The 22,009-nt window shown below is 35.9% G+C and overlaps 1 protein-coding gene across 1 annotated transcript in view; it reads right to left on the bottom strand.

Moving 5' to 3' along the window:
- Positions 1-22,009, bottom strand: part of LOC145662945 (uncharacterized) — an 86,852-nt gene extending 64,843 nt beyond the window's left edge. The window contains exons 1-4 of the mRNA XM_081728980.1: positions 21,926-22,009; positions 14,264-14,321; positions 12,697-12,914; positions 7,824-8,010 (exon numbers count right to left, since the gene is read on the bottom strand). Coding sequence (XP_081585106.1) covers positions 7,824-8,010; positions 12,697-12,914; positions 14,264-14,321; positions 21,926-22,003 — 541 coding nt within the window. The 5' untranslated portion in view covers positions 22,004-22,009. The remainder of the gene's footprint in view (positions 1-7,823; positions 8,011-12,696; positions 12,915-14,263; positions 14,322-21,925) is intronic.

Genomic DNA, 22,009 nt, shown 5'->3' with positions numbered 1-22,009 from the left:
CTCCGATTTACTCGAAAATGTTGTTCGAGCTTGGATAGAGCACTGAACACTATTTATGTCCAATTTCCAAATTGAATAACTTCTTGTACTGCAGTTCACTACTGATATTTAAGAGCTTCTACGATTATCAAATTTATCCAAAATTTTATGGACGAGCGTCCGACTCTACACAAGTTTTCAAGGTAAAAGACAGACGGTCAAAGAGAAGATTTCTAATTGGTTCATCTCTGACGTCACAATGAGCAGATGCTCCTAGATCTCAAGAAAGGAAACGAAATCTTTTAGTTTTACGTCCCATGGTTATGCCGGTTAGGCAAAGGAGACGGTGATTATGAGATATGAATGAAATTGTGGAATGAAGAAAGTGGGAGGAAACGGGAGAACCCCGAGAAAACCCACGCACACGGTGTTTGTCCACCACAAAGTTCACTTGGCGGGAGCAGGGTTTGAACTCGGGACCCCATGCACCAGAGAAGAACGCTTTACCACTGAGCCACCACGGCCCAAAGAAATGAAACGATGTTGCTCCAATGATGAAATCTGAAGTAAATCTCGACCTAATGTGATTTTTATTTCCCAATCAGAATAATTTCTGCCCAAACAAAGAAGCTTATGCATGAATTTCGAAAACATAAAATTTAGAAGAAGTTTCGAAAATTAAATTTGGATTTTTCTTAAGAAGATTCCCTGCATCAACATTCCAATAAAAATAGATCACAAACCATTAAAGATCATGAAATGAACTCTCACTAATTAAAAATCACAAAATATATAAAAGCTATAAAAATAATAATAATACATGTATTGTTGTGGCACCCTAACTTGTATACTATCATGTAACTTACAAGGTTATTTCTAGAGACAAGAGTAATGTTTTTAAATGTTTAACAATTCCTTTTGATTAAATACATCTGAAAATAAACACACACACACACACACACACACACACACATATATATATATATATATATATATATATATATATATATATATATATATATATATATATTAGGGTGTATCGAAAGAAACTTTTTTTCGAAATGTTGAGGTGTGTAGTGCGGAAAAGTGGCCATTTGTGACCAAAAAGACGCCAGATTTTTTTCAGATTCTTTGGAGGTCGTTTAGGTGGCGCGCATCGACTTTGAAGTTTTGGTTATGCAACCACGCACAACAATTTCATAAAATTCTTAATAATTGATTATTTTATGTAATTATTTGTAGGTTAAAGTAATTTCTCATTTGTTCCTAGCAAATATATTAAATTTCTGCCTTAAGGAGTGTCCTATGTTATTTACGTATTATTTTTGGCTAGAAAAGTGATTTTCGGCTAAAATTCCTTTCTTTCTATGGATTTTTTCTAATTTCTTTTCAGTTTGAATTTTTTCGATAGTTTCTCGATATAAAACACTAAAACACGGTTTTTCAGCGTTCAAATTTATTACCGTTTCTCAGTCTCTGTCCAGCTCTTCGCTTATTTTAATTGCTAATTGTGCTATGAAAATAAACCAGAGCTCACCACGAGGAGGTAGCTGGACTGCGAGCTCCACCCACTCCAAATTATCATAGTAAACAGAAGTTTACTAAGAGGCTAGCCAGGATTTTCTTTTAGTTTTCTCCTTTAACTTTATAGTCACTTTTTGTTTGAAATGTCGGCATATGTCCTCTAGATTTCAATTTTGCTTTGATGTAGCCCTCACGTGCGCTGACGCCGAAAACGGAAGAAGCAGCCTCTGTAACAATTTTTACAAGTCGCTCTACACCTTGGGTGTGACAGGGGAAGTCTTGAAATTCTACTTTTTTTTCTTTCTTTTTTTTTTAATGTATTCATCTACTTCTTCATTTGTCATCTTCTTGGTCAGCGGAGGCTCGTGAAGGGAGCATGAAGCCCAATCAATTATCTCATAGTATTGCTCTGCATTAAAATTGATGACTGATAAAACAAAAGTTCGTATTCTCTTGCCTTTTGTCAATCCTCTTGCTTTCTTAATTCTTCTCCAGCCAAGACTTCTGATGTCTGGATTTTGATCCGTTACTAAAGCCAGCAGAAGATTTTCAGGGTGAGCAAAAAATGCATTTTGTTGAATGACCCTATCAGTCAGATTTCTCAAGTGGTCTGGAAGAAATCGGGACAAGTGGATCATATTTCAGAGGTGTCGGGCTCCGTCAAGTATCAATGGTTTCTTCTTGATCTCAAACCACACTGCTGCGTACACGTTCATTATATACCTTGCAAGAAGTTGCAGCTGTTCAGAGGAGTGGGGTGTGCTTACATACAGCCGAAGAACACAGCATGCTGTCGTTAACCATCGTGACTGGACAAGTGGCCCAGGCTTTTTCCTCGCTCGACTGCGAGGACAAACACCCCTCGAAACAGCTGAAGAGACATCCAACAGATATTGTTGATCCGTGCTTAAATCTGTTATACCTGACATTTCTTTCACCCAGGGAATTGTGATAGGTTCAAGCTTACAAATTGGAAGATTTTCACAGGTTTGTATGGCTGTTCCAATTGGTCCTGAAAGTTTTGACGGACCTTCCGTGGCGCCATCTAATGTTGTAAATAAGTGGCGAAACGGCAATTCGTTCAAATGAAGAAGACAAACTGCGTGTTGGAGTGGTTTGCCGACTTTTTCTTCAATCAAACGGATGACTCCACCTTTCCATCCTGTATTTACCGGTGTGCCGTCACATCCGATCACTTGTATATCACACAAATCAATGTTGTTCTCTACAATGAAATGAAAAATACTATTTTTAATCTCCTCTGCAGTTCCACATAAGGCGTTGTGTGCCCTAAATAAACACACCCTGGTTCTTCTACTAAACACACATGTTCTTCAAAGACATCTTTTCGGTAAAAACGATCTCCTTTTTGCTCCTTTGCTAAAGTTTTATCTTTACGCCCATCAAAGTAAAGTCCACTGATAGGTTTTAGATCTGGTTTTGATGTAGACTCAATTTCAGCTTGAAGTTTTTTCATTTCTCGCGCCACTTTGTTTTTATCAACAACATTATCTTTGTTGTCATGTGAAATCATTCCCGCATCTTCCAAAGTAGCAGATACTACAGGGTGCGGCACGTAAAACCGGCCCGTAAAGTGAACACATAAAATGAAATGTAATGTATTGAATATGATTAACTACAACACATAAATGAAATGTAATGTATTGAATATGACTACTCACCTTCACAGCAGGTGCTGAAAGTGTCCTCCGCCCACTTCAACACACATGTGAGCACGATTGAGGAGATTCATATATACCCTTGTCAGTTCTTGTGTTGTAATGCTATTGGTGACATCCTGGATCCTGGTCTTGAGTTCTTCAATTGTGTGTGGATTTGTTTCGTATACTCTTCCCTTTAACAGTCCCCATAAGTAAAAGTCACACGTGGACAAATCTGGTGACCGAGGAGGCCACAAGCCTTTGCTGATTGTCCTCTCTGATGTAAACATCTCATGCACAAGGGACAATGATGCAGCTGATGTATGGCATGTTGCACCGTCCTGCTGAAAGTAACATAACTGACGCTCCTCTTCGGTCAAGTGTGTATAAAACTCCTCCAGGACTCCCATATACACGTCACTGTTCACTGTCGTCTCAAAGAATATGGGCCCAATAACGCGTGTGGCGGAAATGGCACACCAAACACCAATCATCATGCAAGGGTACCTGGTGGATTGCATGTGGATTTCCTGTCGACCAATACCGGTTGTTTTGGGAATTTACGTACCCAGACAGGTGGAACCACGCCTCGTCACTCATGATGAGCATTAGTGGATCCAAGAAACCACTGGCGACATTGCTCAACAGCCATGAACAGAAATGCACCCTCTTCTGCAGGTCAGGCTCCTTCAGTTCTTGCACAACACTTATCCGGTACGGTTTTAACTTCAGTCCCCTTAAAACACGTCTGCAACTTCTCTCACTCGCATGGACCTGTTGACTCCATCTCCTGGTTGACTTTCGAGGACTTCTTGTCATTATCTCCTCCACCTGCATCTTTAATTCAGGTGTGCAGACAGATGGTCGTCTGTTCCTGGGAGCATTTTGAACCGATCCTGTACGCCGCCATTTTTCAATCAATTCCTGAATGGTGCTTTTTGCTGGCACAGAACGTCCTGGAAATTTCTCCCGAAACAAATTCTTTGTTTTCACAAAAGATCCAGTGAGAATGAACCTTCAACAATGGCAACACGCTCGGGTATCGAATACGGCATTATCACACACTGACACTCACCCGGCTTAACACAACGAGGCCTTTTTCTCAACTGGTTTCGACAAGTTTCACTGGCTGCGGCTGCACGTGACTGCTGCAGGTCACGTAAGTCGACCCGACCTCGACACGCCATCTCTTGGTAGGAAGGTAGATTATTTAAGTGTTGCCAAAAACACAATATACCAGAATATTACGACGGGCCGGTTTTACGTGCCAGCCCCTGTTCTATAAGCAGCTGAAGCAACGGCATTTAGATCTAGACGTTTCTGTGGTTTTCCTGACTTTGAGGCTGATGCCACTGGCTCAAACTCCGAATCACTTGCTCCAGAAATATCAGTTACACTTGAAGAGTCTTCTTTTACCGGAGATCCGGTCTTCCTCCTCTTCATACTAGTATCTGAAATACTTGTTTCTGATGCAGACCTCTTCCTTCTTTCAGACTTTTTTTATAATTATTTTCGTCATTTCAGGATCCACTTTTTCAATTATCATTTTTTCTATTCGTTCGTTGGTCCATAAGAAATGGTTTCTCTGCTTCTGGCACTTTTTTTTTACTCTTTCACAGTTACACAACTTTTCTGGGTCGGTACACTTGCACGAACAAATATCAAAGAGTTTGTGTCCACTATCCATAAAACGTTGTAGTTTTTCTTGAGTCGAAGCATGTTTTGCAGATTTACGCAAATTCACTGAAGAATTGTTATAATCCAAAATCATGTCCACCACTCGTTTTTTAGGAACTGTAGGAATCGAAGCATTTGTCCAGATTTGTATCATCTTATTCGCGGTAGCGTTCGTCAAATCTGTGAGGGAAGGATTTTCCACCAAATACATCCTTTCTGTGGTTTCTTTCCCAGAGGAAATGTTTCATAACATCACGATAACTTGGAAGTCTATTGTCGGGAAGCTCTTTTGGCCAACCAAATAGCAAGTCCTTGTCCGTCTGACGCAACACTTTCTTCTTACTCATTGGAAAAACACTTTATAAGAATTACAAAATGGTAGTAAGTGCGCAGTGAACACTTAACAACGACAAAAAGTAACGCAATTCAATTATCGACACACGCGGAACACTAGCAGTCAACAGCCGCAAAGCTCAAGTCAGACTAAGCGTCTCTTATTGAAAACATACAAACCCCTCTGCCCACCCCCCTTGTAACCCCTACGAAAGTACCAAAGTTTGCGTCCCACTACCAACTTCTACTCTCTCTCTACCCAACAATGATAACACAATCTCTTCCCCGCCTAAATCTGCTACTGTATTCTTTTTTTTACATTAAAGTCGCTTTACTTTTTCTTATTTTCTTTTCTTCATGCTTCACCGATATAAACAACATAGAACCCTTTCCCTGAGGCACAAATTTAATATATTTGCCATGAACAAAAGAAACACGATTTTAAAGTAGAAATAAATACATAAAAAGGGGCAAAATGATAATTTTGTGAAATTGTTGTGCGTGGTTGCATAACCAAAGTCGATGCACGCCACCTAAACGATCACTAAAAAATCTGAAAAAAATCTAGCGTCTTTTTGGTCACAAATGGCCACTTTTCCGCACTACCCACCTTAACATTTCGAGAAAAAGTTTTTTTTCGGTACACCCTAATATATATCTATCTATCTATCTATCTATATATCTCTATATCTATCTATATATATATATATATATATATATATATACATTTAGTCCGGAAGTGGACAGGGGCGGAATGGGATGAATGTGAGGAGAAAGGAACTTCACACTAGCCAGCGGATTGATAGGAGCTAGGGAGGGGTTCATAAATATGTAAAAATCATATTGGCTTGATATGTTATACGCATGTTACATAACTGCGCCAGAGAGTCTCCTTACATCATTTAGGGATTCACCAAATGACTGTATGGCAGGGGTATTGAAACAGTACAGCAAAGATGGAAACCATAGAGAAAAAAGTTGTTATCCGTAGCACGATTGCACGCTCATGTACAATGGGAGTCAAAAGTAAAGACCACTGACCATGATTGCATAATCTGAGGGGGCAATGGAAAGTAGTATATCAGATAGAAACTTGCAGAGAGAGAGGGTAGAAATAAAAAGAAGTGTAACTAGTGGCCTAATATAATGAAATAATAGGCAGAATACACAACGACGTACTGTATTTGTAACGTAGTATCTAACACAGAGTAGCACTACAAACTACTTGGTCGTACGTGCTAACAATAAACATACCTACAGAAGATGTTCAAAGTGCTGTCCTCCCATATCTATGCAACGTGCTAATCGTGAGTTCCGAATACATTCCATCGCTTCCGGTGTGTTGTGTAACTGTTCACACTTATCTTCAATGTGGTTTTGTAAGTCAGCAAATTCCTTTCGCTCCACATCCGAAGCTGTCTAGCTCTGCCTCTGTCCACTTCCGGACTATATGTCATATAAACTTTTCTTCTTCTTTTGGTGCTAGGAATCTGTGGTTTCATTTTTTACCATTACTTTTGGGACACATACACACACACAATTTTATATAATTTTCAGAAAGTCACGGGTAACAACATTTCTTTCCATTTATGCTACAAGTACATTATCGTTTAGATTCATTAGTATGTAAGTTATCAAAAGTTTATTTGGATTTAACAGACATCCCTCTTCCAATTTAACTGTATTTTTGAGACGTTAAAATGAGCTTGATTTGCAACGGAATCTAAATACTCTCACCTGCGTTAACTCCCACTATGTAACTTTTGGTATTACTTACATTATGATTTTCATATATATACGCAGCGGACTCTCTTTAATTATAACTTGGATAATATGGACAATAGTCTATTTTCCTTGAAAACTGCATCCAAAATAATAGTAAAAAATTGTGGGTAAATCGAACGTCTGAACCTCCTATTTGGATAATTTGAAGTAATTTAGTTTTTTTGACTGATTGCAAACAGAAGAATGCAGTTACAATTGGTTTTCAGTTATCCAAAGACAGGCGTAGGAAAGGGTGACAAAAAATAATTTATCTGATGATGAAGGAGATAAAGAAGAGATAGGCGATGGAGTAAAGAAACAGCGTACACCGACCTTCCAAGTTTCCGAAATGGTTGAAAATTTTGAATGCGATGATCTATTCTTTACGTGATCTATTGAATGTCAGCCAAATGTTACAGGATATTACACTCAATAAATGAAATTGAAGGTTTTGTTGGTAGAATACAAATAATCAATTGAAAGCAAGCGAATGTCACAACCTTCTTTAAGTAAGAACATTTAATTAAAGCTTTTATTCGTATATGTGGGTTTGTGTTAATTCAGTGTACGCGGTACTGTACTTTTCCATGGTACGCATGGTTTAATTTATGTGCGAGTAAACGTTTGTTTGTTTTTGGATACATTGAATTTTGGACCATTTTCGAGCTTTATATATATAAACTCCTATATTTACACACTTTTGAACTTCAACATTATTATCTTTTACTTATCCATACACTACACTATTCCTCTTCTCACTTCTCTATTTTTTTATTACAAAATGCTACCACCTCTTCTAAAAATTTCCTGTTCTACTTGTATTTCATATTTACATACTACAAATTACATGATTAGTGTGCTTAAAAACGAAGGAATATGTTTTACCTTTAACGTTTCCAATTTCTGTCAAATCTTTTTCAGCGTTGGCTTGGTGATTACTTTTAAACAATATTAACTTGGATTTCAGCTCGATATCTGCTTCTGTAACAGACTCAAGTATTTGATGCATCATGTTCAGTTTCGTAAGGCATGATTGACAAATGTATAATGGAAGACTATCGTGAGGCAAAATCTGAAAAAAGGGAAAATTTTACACTAGGGACATTTCCAGTGATTACAATTATTCTTACTATCTTCTAAATCTATTTAGTAGTTCTAGGTAACAGCCGTTTCCCTGTTTTCATTATGTTAAAGGAAACCATATTGAATTTAGTTAATCCATGAACTAAGTTACTAACACTTGGTTCATATCGCAATATGCAATTTTCACTTCACGTATGCCTATAAACTCAAGTAAACTTATCACATTCCATGAAAAAAATAAATCTATCCTACGAAATCAACTAAGTCTCGACCCTAAATGAACATTAACTCATAATCTCTTGTATATTCTTATAGGTCGACAGATCGGTTACCGGGTCATGGCCACAAGTGAAACTAATATCAAAACAACCCTTGCTAGCAGGGTTACCAACTACAGAATATGTTTCAGTAATCTGCGTCCCAAGAAAAGTACCATCTACACATTTTTGTTTGATCGAATGTCGTGCGAAATGTACGAGAATTTTGAAATATTATTCAATACATTATTAATTTAATAATGTTGTGCAATATTATTTAAGTGTTTAAAAGGAATTTGATAAATTCAGTCGGATGACTGGTAATTGAAGGACAATTGGATTTTTCGCCAGTAACATTGATTATAATCCGTGGTTCGCGGAACAATAGTTCTTACTACAAAGAGACGATCCTAGGATTTGAACCCGAGATTTCAGCGATTTTGAAACCAGAATGTTAGATGCTAACTTGTTCTACCAAGTACACATACCGAGTACACAAAACACAACTTGATACCGATTACGGACACTAATGATAATGATATATATATATATATATATATATATATATATATATATATATATATATATATATATATATATATATATATATATATATATATATATATATATATATACATTCAGAGTTCACGAAGACCACACGACCCGTTGTGTTGAATCACTTGTATAGTTTGACACTCTGTCATTAGTATGACAATTATGCGAACCGATTGATCGTACTGGAATTTCGAATGCTTCCACGAAAAGTATGACAAGGAGTTGTCAGGTGTTTCTAGTTCACCGAAATCTACAGGGTGCATCCACTGACCTAACCACCTGAATATTCCTTTCAACCTCTGCTTCATGTCTTATCTACCCCAGATACCTCCTTTGTTTCCTAAAGAAACAGACAGGAAAACAAATTAGTCGGCAGTCAAATCATATTAAAATATTAGAGATTTACTAAAATGACACACTGCAGTATAACATTATACTTGCGTTGGACAGAAGCATTTTAAATTAATTCTAATTTATTATGGCAACATACACAGGGTATCTACTGAGTTTCATTTTCAAATTGCAGTATATTTCCAGTATATTCAGTATAATTATCAGCAAAATTCCTGAGCCTAATACAATGATTTTTTTAAAGTTCTTTAGGAATAATCATACTCTTAATGATTTTAGGTTTGTAATTTTTTACCATCAAAAGAATATTTTATTTTTAATAAATTTAGTTAACCTTGATTTTTTTAAATACAATGATTTTTTAACATTTTTGAAGGGCCTCCTAACTCCCCTCACAACCCTCTACTCCACCCATTGTCTAATTACAAAATGTATACAACTCTTGCTCTGGAAAAATTTACAATCTCAATGGATACAAAATTGTTTCTAAAACAATTAAAAAAAGTATTGTTGACAAATTACTAGTTTCATGATTTTTCCAGTGTATGGATCAAAATTCCAGTATAATTCAAGTATTTCCAGTATCACTATAAACCCTGATACAGCTAGCGTCAGGTAGTAAATTCTTACGATGACTCACGAGAAATGTTCGCGGATCGCTGGGCAAGAAAAGTTTGTAACGTCTCCGGTTTTTTTTTTTTTTTTAATAGCTAATAATAATAATAAATTATCGAAATCAATTAATCTCAACGAAGTTATTAGTGCTAAAGAAATATATCTACTTTCATTATTGCAATGTTAAAGTAAGCTCACTGCCTGTCGCCTAGGTTAGTGGCCTAATATTACAAGAACAAATGATAAGTCTGTTTCAAGCCACCTTGTGTAATGTTTTATGTAAACAAATCCGAATTTATAATTGTACATACATTGAATTGATGGGTTTTCATAAAGTCAGCCTCAAATTGTATTTAGGCTCTTTGGTTTTGTGAGGTCTCTGAAAGCGTGAGGCCCTGGGTCATCGCCCACCGCTTGCGACGCCAGACACTAATAATAATAATAATAATAATAAATTATTTTCAAATGGTTATGCCGTCTTGTTTAATATTAGAAGAAAAGTTTTTACCATTTTTCTGAAATAATAATTCTTTATGTTGTTCGTATGCCGATTGTTTAAGAAAGATAACATACCGAGCACTAACAACATGTATTATCTGCTATCGACACTGCCTCTCCCTCTCGACTACTTTCTGGTTTTGTCTCTAGCACGTTTAGTTTCCTAACGCTTTAAGCCGTTGGCAACTCTGTAAAAACACCGTCTGCTACCATATAAACAGCGATACTAGTGACCTCAGGAAAAGGAAGCCACTTGGTCGCACTGTACATATTACCTTTTGTTTATTGCTACAGCGTTTCTCAAATTGAGTTGTTTTGTTTCCGTCTGCCCAGTTAGTTAATGGAATCAATGTGTTGACATATTCACGGGTAACGGTGACTTTTTAAGGGTAGCTTTCCATATCCCGCTTTTATTACTGAGGCAAAGGTGGTAGAAGTTCACACATTGCACCGTTAGATGGGAGCAAAATGTCCTCCAGTGGTTGACATCTATCGGACAAAAGTGAAACATTAAATGCGTGATCCTTTTACTGTCTGCCAGAGTTTTCCATTTACTGTAACAGACTTCTTCGAAGAAGAGGTAAAAACTAAAAGAAAGCAATGGATGAAACAATTTGAATCAAGGCAAGAGATATACTTCATTAATACCTTAAGTAAATAATTATAAGCTGACCTTTTGTTCCTATATTTTCAGAAATCTGCATATTTAATTCGACGGTATTCGAGGTACGAATGTGTCCCATCCTCACTAGCTGCTTTATTTATATATTTCTTTTTTTCTTACATTGTAGATCCCTAATATCTAGTACACTTTAAAACAATAAGTCAGTTACAATTACAACGGCATATATTTGGTGACATGCTGCATCATCTTTGTTTAATTCTGAGTGCTTTTACATTAATGATATTATTTGCATTTACATTTATTTATTTATTTATTACACATTATAATCCTTTCTGTGAAGGTGATTTAAAAAATGTCATAAGGTGGATCGAATTATATAAACTCTCGACTTATACGCTGGCTTAATTATTACAGACTGTGTAAACATTCTTATGTTTGTTATATATAGGGTGACCCATAAAATTTTCAGCTGAAAACGGGACAGGTTCCTGCAACCCTACACTTTTAGGTCTACTTTTGTTCTTATCAGTGCCTTGATATCAGAGCTCCCTCTCCCTTTGTTACAGGGCGGGGTCAAGTAATTCGATACTTATGAAAAAGGAAAGACACGTTAAAGTTCGTTCAACAAACAAGCAACTGCTAAGATCTCTGCTGCCTTTCAGGCAGTACTGAGTACTATAGATTACGTTTAATGTAGGGATTTTCAGTTCAATTCTTGCCTCTTTCTTATTATTAATTATTAATACATTTACCAGGAGTAAAAGTAACTGAGTTTATTATTTACTTCTTCCATAAAACGGGACAAATACTACTTTTTCCAACTACTGGCGGGACAGCCGGGACACGCTCCTAAAACGGAACTGTCCCGGTCAAAACGGGATGTATGGTCGCCCTAGTTATACACATGAATTTGATATTATCAAGCCTTTTTACAATAGTTTCTTATAAGTTTACAAGAAGATAGAAACTTTATTGAGCTACAATGTAAGAAGAAAAATAGTATAAAAATAAAGCAACCAATTTTGCCTGATAATGAAATGCGGTATGGTACTTCCAAATATTGCTGGCGAAACTACATAGATTTCTGAAAATATACGACCAATCGGTATGTTTAAAATTAACGCATATAATTACAAAAATGTAATATCGTTCGGAACCAACGGTGTTACAAAAATAAATCTATATATATAAAAGAGAACGTACAAATCCTTTGTCCGCTCATCACGCTAATACGGCTGAACCAATTTCTTTTATTTTTGGGGGGTTATTAGGATTTGGACCCTAGATGGTTTTTATCATATCACTTTAATTTTCAATTACCAGTGTCTTGAGATAATTGACCATTCAGGTGTCCATTACGTACAAATCCTTTGTTAGTTCATCATATAGGTATAAAAATAAACGTGTTTATATGCAACCCGCATGACCGTGTCACTCGGCGGGTTAACATACATGACAGGCGTTATAATGGTTTTTATCATATCACTTGAAAGCGAAAAAGTAAAAATTATCTAAGTAACAAAGTTTATTGCGTTCGGGGGTGACCGCAGCGAAGCGGGGCGGGTTAACATAAATGACAGGCGATATAATGTTAACATTTACTGCAATCTTCTATGGTTTTTATCATATCACTTGAAAGCGAAAAAGTAAAAATTATCTAAGTAACAAAGTTTATTGCGTTCCGGGGTGACCGCAGCGAAGCGGGGTGAACGCTGCTAGTAAATAAATAAATGCAAACAATATTGTTAACCAAAGACTCAAATGCTCCACTTACCACAATACCCATACAACGGCCAATTTTTTCAACTACATTGTACATTTCGCCTTCTTCACCATATATAGGCACCAAAGACTCCTGAGTTTTAGCACACAAACGACAATAAGACTTCGAAAAACTGTCCAGATCTTCATATTCCCAGACCTTCAGACCATCATCAGATACCAATACTTCTTCCACGCCACTCACTAAATGCGTGTCTTTTGATTCTGTATCTTGTAAAAAATAAAGAAACAAAATCACAACAAATTAAACACACTATTACTTTACATTTTATAGCAAGTTTAACAGCGAGCCTAAAGATTCTCGTTAGTGGCTTTACTAATCGAAATGCTCTGACTGCTATTAGTGGCAATCTCTTTTAGTTATATAGCATAAAATACATTATCCATCCAACTTAGATGTTAATAGCCTAAAACACTCGAGATATATTTGTATCTAGTTTTTACCTTACCTGGGTAGATGCGCCTAATATAGAAATTTATTCGCATAAACAAATCCAACTAACTGGTTTATGAAGTTAATTGTTTCTGCAAGAATAGGTACGTTGAACAATCGAAACAGTTTGGAAATTTATATGAAAGTACACAGAGATAGCACAAAAATGTTAACCTAAAGCAGTTTTTTCGAACATAATAAACAATTTAGTTCGAAAGATGCTTTATACTTTTCCATTCAAGCCTTGTTTTAATATGGACACCAGTTTCCAATTTACATGATTGGAAACTGCTGCCACTACTCGTAACCTACGCGTTTCATCATTAATAAAGTCTTTAATGAAAACTTGCGTAACAAAAAAGATTCTATATGCTATTTTAATAACTTTATTGTTTTACATTTTAATCTATGAAATGCTTACGAAATAAAGGAAATCATAACAGTTGTATTTTTGAATATCTTCACACTAACTTTCGCATATCGCTACCTATACATTGCAAATAATGTTAACATTAATTTTGCACTGTCAAAATAAAAACATACAGTTAAAGGGCTAACAGTAGCCACCTATACCAAACAGCACATCATTATCTCCTTAGCCACATTTTAGCTATTTTATCCTCTTTTCATTTGATAAAGCGTTTAGAAAAAGCGTGTGGAGTACGTTTTCACTATTTTCTGGTAAGTAATTCGTTTGCCTAGTTCGCTTAGTATTTTTTTTTTATTCCCTTTTTTCACTAGCCAGATGAGGTCACAGCGGATCAATCTTCGCCTGTGTACATCAGGATAGGAAGCTTATGTAAGAAGAAAAAGCACTGACGTATTACTGGTAAAGTATTGACGTAAGATATTACTATTACTTAGTTTTCCAAAATAACTATTGAAATGAGGGCTAAAGTAATCAACGATTATACATAAAGATGGAGAATAATAAAATAGCATTTGACCAATTAACTAATTAGAGCTGAAGTTCCTGCTTTCGGATTTAATTAAGATTAAATGTCCACATATGGTCACAGAGATAATTAAAGTATTGTGAATATAAAATCCTAAGTAGGAACAACGTTCGTGGTGCAAAGTAAGATTCTGTAAATAAATATTTTTTTTTTAAAAAATATATATTTACCTTTCAATTCCTTTCTTCCATCTGGAGAATCATTTTTCAGTTGGGCTTTAAGAAGACTCTAAAAGAAAACAAATAAATAAATAGTAGAAAGAAAACATGAAGAAAACAATGAAAGTTTTCTCGATAGGAAAAGAAAACAGCATAAAATAACAATATTTGTAAGAAAACGTAAAATATAACATACTTCAGTCAGACTAGAACTTTAACTTTGAAAATCATTCTTTACAGTAGAATATAAGTCTTTCCCTTTTCATTTCCAGTACACTAAATTTGATTAAACGCAGCTTGTGAAAATGACTTAACTAAGAAGGAAGACACATCAAAACTGGCTAATAATTATATTTAGCAGTATTATGGTTAAAACCAAGCTATACATATATATCTGGTGACAATATTCATTTGTTTTGGACTGTACGATTTAAATTTCAAAACAAGAAGCATAGTTTAGTAGGGCAGTTAATAGCACACTCTCCTTGACAATGACGCTCAATCTTGTATTATAGCCATTCTGAGATGTTCTCTCTTTGTATTTAGAATGAGGCTGTATGGGATTTGAACGTACAACTTAACACGGTATCTGATTCATGTGAGTTCTCACAAGAATTCGAATCCGCATCTCTTGGACTGAAAGCAAGAACGCCAATAATTAGTCACGAATGACTTTTCCTTGAGTCATGATATTACCTGGTCACGTAAAACTTTTCACGTGGCAAGATTCTGCCCTTTACGCTAAAAAGAGACGGCTGATTAACGAAAGAGAATAGTTATGGAATAACTGATGAAATATGAATGTGGGAGAAAGTGGAAGAATCCTGAGAAAACCCAGGGCATAACATTATACACTACAAATTCGTGTGTGCAGAAGCGAACCAGGGGACTCTCGCATAAGAGATGTGTGCTATACTACTGAGGCACCATACACCCTCTTTCCATAATAATTAACTGTTTTACCGCCTAGAAGCCTCTTCAGTATAGCAACAACATGTAGTATGATGGACATGAGTCCATACAATCGCTCTACAGCACAGTTTTTATTATAGGAAACTATTCCGCAACACACGAAGGGGAATCATTTCACAAACTATAAATTGTCGAAGAATCAGTCTTACTACAGGAAATCAAATCCACAGGATGCATGGAAAAGGGATAATATTACTTTATTCCTGTGTTTTCTTTTGTGCAAAGTAGGTTGGGGCGATGGTATGACTGAATGCTTTGTCCGTGTAGTTCCACAATTGTTTTGTTGTAAGTCCGTACAGGTGAGAATTCCCTGACCATATCGACATGTTCACGAAAGTAAGCTGCATTCACCTTCAAATTGGACAGCCTGGTAAACTAACATCACATGTAATGTTCAAGAAACTGTTCTTTGCACTGTAGGGTAAATTAAAGCCCTGCCTGGAACCCTTCACTTAACAGAAATAGAAAATGTCTATTTCTTGGCATGATTCAGGTACCTACACTACATCTCGCCAAGAATGACTACCTATTGTCACTTGCTACCTATCACTGCCATTTGTGTATCTTCGATGTGATGTCTTCTTGTAAAAAGAGTATATACTCTTGGTTTACGGCACTGATCTAGTTTCAGATTCCAAACAACAATGCAGCTCATTGTATATGTGGATATAGCGTGAGATACGATGATACTCTATGGCCAGGTTCCCTTCTCCTCACTTCTCTCTTGACTGCACGAGGAATGTTCAGTTGGTGGTATAACAGGAACACTACCAATTGAACTTTTCCGGTCGTCTAGGTTCCTGGGGCACATTTTTTACACAGCGGTTAGAACATCCGTATTAGCTCCATTGATGTTACATCTTTAAACATGGGGGGTGGGGTAAATATAGTAGAGCGTTATCTGGTATAAAGAAGTTCTGGGTTAATCCCACGCCATGTGAGCTAGTAGTGGTCAACAGTGCCATTTTTTTTTCTTTATTCGCCAAGTTTTCCAAAATCATTTACTTTTCCTTGCACTAATCTTGTAATCTTGGTTGCATCAATTATACAGTAACTGCTGAAATTTTAAATGGAAACTCATATTTCTCAGTGGCTCTTTGTTAAATAGCAAATTTATCACACCAAATGGCATCCATTGTTGAGATACAAGATGAATAGTACAGCACAGGTTTGTATTCACAGAATTTTATTTCCAGATATAGGTTATAACTTCGATGCAATAACTTACTACAACTAAACCTGCAATTACTAAAAATTCAATCTATAAGTTAAAGAGGCGTAGATGCTTATGTTCATTTAACCCTTTGGGGATCCTATGGTACAATTTGTACCATATGCACTTTTCATGGTACATTGCGTTATTTCTCTTCTATTTGAGCTTTTTCGTCCGGTTTTTTTTTTTGTTTTCCAAGTCCAGAGGCCTTGTAGAAGACATTACGTATGGTTTCAGACCGTCCTGCGTCCAGACATAGGAGGTGATGACGTCATAAGTCAAAAATTTATTTTCTCATTTTCTAAGCCTATGTTTAATATTTTTTGGCGGGCTTATTTTTCTACGTAGAAGATTGAAATTTTGCACAAACATTCAGTTCACCGAGTAGTATTTACCAGATTTTTTGTTCTGATGTCAGTGCCAAAACAGGGGGGAACCAGAGGGGAAAAGGGGTAAAAATAGGGATTTTTTTTACCCCCAAAATCCCGTTTCTCGTCATTTTCCCGCCTCACATACAAGATAGGACCACGTGAGTCATACCGTCTGAAAGGCCGTTCTATTCTGAAGAGAATGACGGTCGAATTATTATTCTAGGGTAATTAGGGACGTCTCAGGGATTTTTTGAAAAATTTACATCTATATAGGGAAATATGGGACATTGTCGGTATATATATTTTTTGGCGGGCTTATTTTTGAACGTAGAAGATTGAAATTTTGCACAAACATTCAGTCTACTGAGTACTATTTACCAGATTTTTTGTTCCGATGTCAGTGCTAAAACAGGGGGGGAACCAGAGGGGCAAAGGGGTAAAAATAGGGATTTTTACCCCAAAAATCCCGTTTTTCGTCATTTTCCCGCCAAAAAAAACATGATAGGACCACGTGAGTCATACCGTCTGAAAGGTCGTTCCATTCTGAAGAGAACGACGGTCGAATTATTATTCTAGGGTAATTAGGGCCGTCTCAGTGAATTTTTATCAAAATATACTTCTGTATAGGGTAAAAGTGGGGCAAAGTAGGGACATTTTCTCTGGCAGGCCTATTTTTTCACGTAGAAGATTGAAATTTTGCACAAACATTCAGTCCACCGAGTAGTATTTACCAGAAGTTTTTTTCCGATTTCTGCGTAAAAACAGGGGGGGTCCAGAGGGACAAAAGTTGAAAAAAGGGAGATTTTGCCCCCAAAAATCCCTTTTGTCAGGAATTTCCTGCCTTAGATACATGATGGAGACATATGAATGGTACCGCCTGAAAGACAGTTCTATTCTGAAGAGAATGATTGGCGGATTATAGTCCTAGGGTAATTAGGGATGTCTCAGAAATTTTTTCCCCTGAGATCATAGTGTTTTATGGTATTTTGGGGCACTGTGGGAATTTTTGATAAAAATTCTCCCGCCCTTACTATTCAAGATAGAAACTTGAAATTTGGCCCACACATTCAGTATACTAAGTACTATTTCTCAGATTTTTTTTAGATGGCTACGATCACACAGGTGGGGTCCAGGGGGGGCCAAAGTTCGAGAAAAAAATTTTTCCCTCCGAAATTTTCACTTTGACATTTTTTTTCCCGCTTCTGGTATATGATATGAGCACGCAAGTGGTATCATTTGAACGCCAGCTCTATTCTGAAGAGAATGAGGTATGAACCATGATCCTAGGATAAATAGTGACGATACAGTAGCTGCTTGACTGAAAGTCTAAAAAATAGCCCAAAAAGCCAGGATCCCCAAAGGGTTAACAGAAAATGACTTATTTATACTTATATAAATATAAAGCTTTATTTTAGAAAATCATGGCAGCAATATGGAGAAATTTTCGTACAGAAATTCTAATTACCGGGTAGTGGTTTTTGTAAAACAACTATTGAAAAGTATGTCAAGAAACTATATCGTGATGAAAGTGGAAGAATAAAGAATCACTTTGTGGATACTTATGATAAGCCAATAAGAAAGTAAATCTAGTGGATGCATCAACATTATTCACGAAACGAAGACTGGAATATCAAGAAAAGTTTCGTAACTTTCTTTTCAAGTTTCTGTTGTTAATACAGAGGTATTTGTATGAACTTTTATTACTAAAAGAAACGATTTTGTTTTGATACCTCTGTACCTCATCCTCAACAATAGGTGTCATGTGATGTAATAAATTTGATGATGTTCTAAGAAAGAGCCGCAGAGAAAGAGGCGTTCGCATTCAAAATTTCGATAATCTCTAACAGACGTACATCAAGACAGTCCAAGTAAATATTTGTAATCATGAGTTAGTTTATATCCTTGAGTGTCATTTACTTTTCCATTATCGTCCATCTTCTTCAGCCTGAATAATATGAGACGTTAAACTAAAGATTTCAGTTGACTTCATCCTTTCCCCTGCAGATTGCATGACTATTTTGTAATGGACAGTGCATATGTAAAGCCAGCCCAAAATAACATTTTATCTTCGCTTTCCACCGTTTTAGACGTGTTATACTACATTTAGTAGTGAAATCGTCTGTCCTCTAGCAGCCCATAGGCAAGTACTGTACATATGTACGAAACGGCTGAAATCAATTAATCTTGTGTGGAATGATTTCCTGCATAGTTTTATACTTTTTTTTTTAATGTATTTATATCTGCTATTATCAACTTAGAACTCACCGATTTCATGCGTATTCTTCTTTTACGAGCATCTGTCCTCGTCATCTTTAAATTTAACATATGTACACTGAATTTCGGTTATTCCACCAGTACTACAAAAAGAAAGAAAATTTTTAGGTGATTTGCAATGACAAGATAGGAAGAGAAAACTGAACCTAAGAAAACTACCTTTGAATTTCATGACAACCCTAAGCATCAGCAAGAAAGAGTTATCTCGCAACTGTTAAATTACACTTGCTTCATACGATACGTACACTTTAGAACCGTTTTGCAGTTTCAACAAATAATTAAATTTAAGATACTTCATAAATAAAAAGATTAAATAAGATGTAGGGAATCTAGCAAGCGCCTGTTATTCAAAACTGCAGTGTTGCTCAGATGTTGGCAGCTGTTCCAGCGAATGAAATATAGAAGGGGAAAAAATATCTGGAAGAGGGGTAGAACTAGTGATGGGCAGTGGGAATATTCCCGGGTTTTTCCCTGCCATATTCCCAGGAAGGAATTTATTTCCATTTCTTTACTTTTATCTTCCAAATTATAAGACCATACGACTAATTACTTTATTTTCATTTATTATGATTTACTTCTAGATTTTAAATAATTTGGAGGTTAAAATATTTAAAATTCGTTGACTGTACTTTATATAATAATATGATTTTTTAAGTTCCATTTCCATTTGCACTAAAAAAAAAGTAGCAAAGTACTAATTTACAAATGATGAAAAGAGACCATTTTGTAAAGTAATGTAGAAATTATGTAGAAATAGATATGAAGTACTATTAATAAACCCCGAACCACCGTTAGTAATAGACGTCGGTCTGTTCCCTCTCTCTGACTCGAATTTCTGAAGAGGTACTCGGACTTCTCTTACATGTGAATTAACGCATGGAAATTTCGAGAAATGGGTAGGAGGAAAGGTCCTGTGTGGCAATGTTACGTGCAAAATTTTAAAGATAAGTCAGTATTTTGCAAATATTGTGAACATAAATATTTATGCGCAAATTTTAATAAAATGGTGGGAAATGTGTCTTTTGATAGTTACCCAACCTAATTTGTTCATAACATTTAAAAATTTAATATGTTTATAATATCAGTAGTATGGTCAAGTTTAGAAAATCCACTTACATATAAATTTAAACTGTTTAGTGGTTTAAAAGTATGGGGACTTACTATACCATTTTTCCACATATTTACTTGCATAGAACATATTGTAAATAAATATACATTTATGCGTATTCTCTAGAAAATAACATAATATCGTTCAGAATATACATTTTAAAGATTCCTCTGGTGACAACAGTAATAATATACTGTGATATAAAAACGAATTTAACTTTGAAATCGGAATATAGTAATAGAATGCAATTTTCTTTATGATTGTACATGAATTCCCGGAAAATTCCTATTTTTGGAATCTTCCCGGGAATTTATCCATCACTAGGTAGAACACGTAATTTAAAAGAAAAAAAAAATGGAACACAGTGGATGTGAACAACATTGGTAAAGTGAAATGCTGTGAAAGTATACAGTCCTGTTTCTAAGTTCAAGTAAGGAATACACACCCGTCCTATCTGCAACATTTCGCAGGTCCCAACCCTCTATACAACTTACCTGCCTTTTCTCATAAATGCTAACTCAGGCTCTCGTATTTCCCAGTGGGTCACAAAACAAATCCCCCTCGTGCAGCATAGTACAGGTGGAAAGTCGCTCATGGATTTTAAAATTGTAAAGCCATTAACACTACGCATTTATACTGTTATTACTGCTTAAAATAATCTTGAGGGGTTACGCGCATTCCTTTCATACTTGGCTCTGACATATTTCATGTGTATATCTACGGCAGTGGTCGTTACCGAAAACAAAGTCGTAAGTGTCCCTTATTAAGACTACAACAAATAAATAAATAAGTACAGGAGAAAGTAATTGGGTATCACTCAAGCATACGGTTCTACCAAATTATGACACATTTCTTATATTTTCAGGTTAAGTTACAGCTTTATATTTCTCTTAGAGGATGCACTAAATGAGCAGCTCAATTACAACTTGCAGATTGACAGTCAGGGCAGTAGTGCAGCAGAGGGGCGTGAAAGGGAGGGTCCGCAGGAGCAGCGCGTCAGCGACGGAGAGTATATGCATAAATGAGGACAATCGAAAAGCACACTTACACATACAAAACTTTCATTAGCACTCAAAATTCATTTCAATATGCTGTGCACTGACAGTAATTACCAATATTCATAACCTTTTTCCTTCACAAAAAATATTTCACATCGTATTTAAGCTGTAAATTTTCCGTTTGGTAGAACCATGCATCCTCTATGCAATTTAAAATTCTCATATTCCTAAAATTAACCTGCATTTATGAAACTGTTACAGTGTTTAATTCCTTTAAACGAATTCAAAAGAACCAAGTCTTCAATATTCGGGCTGGCAATTCCAAGCCATTCTTTGTTGCATGAATAGCAAAAAAAAAATTTTTTTTTTTTCTGGATAAACATTACAGGTTAACTTTGCAATACCCGCTCCAACTGGTATATTCATTCAGAAACTAGAAACTACAGACTGTTAATTTTATGAAAATGGTTCAAAACTTCCCTAACCTTAAGCTAACCCGTTCCTACCCTACCTTATCTCTATCTTGCTCTACTCTACCCTATCCTACTATACTTTTTGAAAACAGTCCTACTCGTCAAAGCGCAGCTCGAGCGTTTATCCAATTTCTAATACATTCTACGTCTAGTAAGTACGACTTATGAATACCAGTGGAGCGAGCATTGTAAAGTTTTACCGTTATTTACCTTTTTATTATCATGGAAAATATATACGTGAGAAAATTCTCACTTCTTTGATTACCTCCTTCTTATAAGACATCTTTATAAATATTTTGACGTTAACCAAATGCACTGCAACATGATAAACTACACGCATCATGATGCT

This window comes from Thermobia domestica, chromosome 10 (genome assembly GCF_964235325.1).
Source record: "Thermobia domestica chromosome 10, izTheDome1.hap1.1, whole genome shotgun sequence".
Classification (NCBI taxonomy): Eukaryota; Metazoa; Arthropoda; class Insecta; order Zygentoma; family Lepismatidae; genus Thermobia; species Thermobia domestica.
Note: the sequence above shows the minus strand (reverse complement) of the source record. Positions and strands in the feature narration are given on the sequence as shown.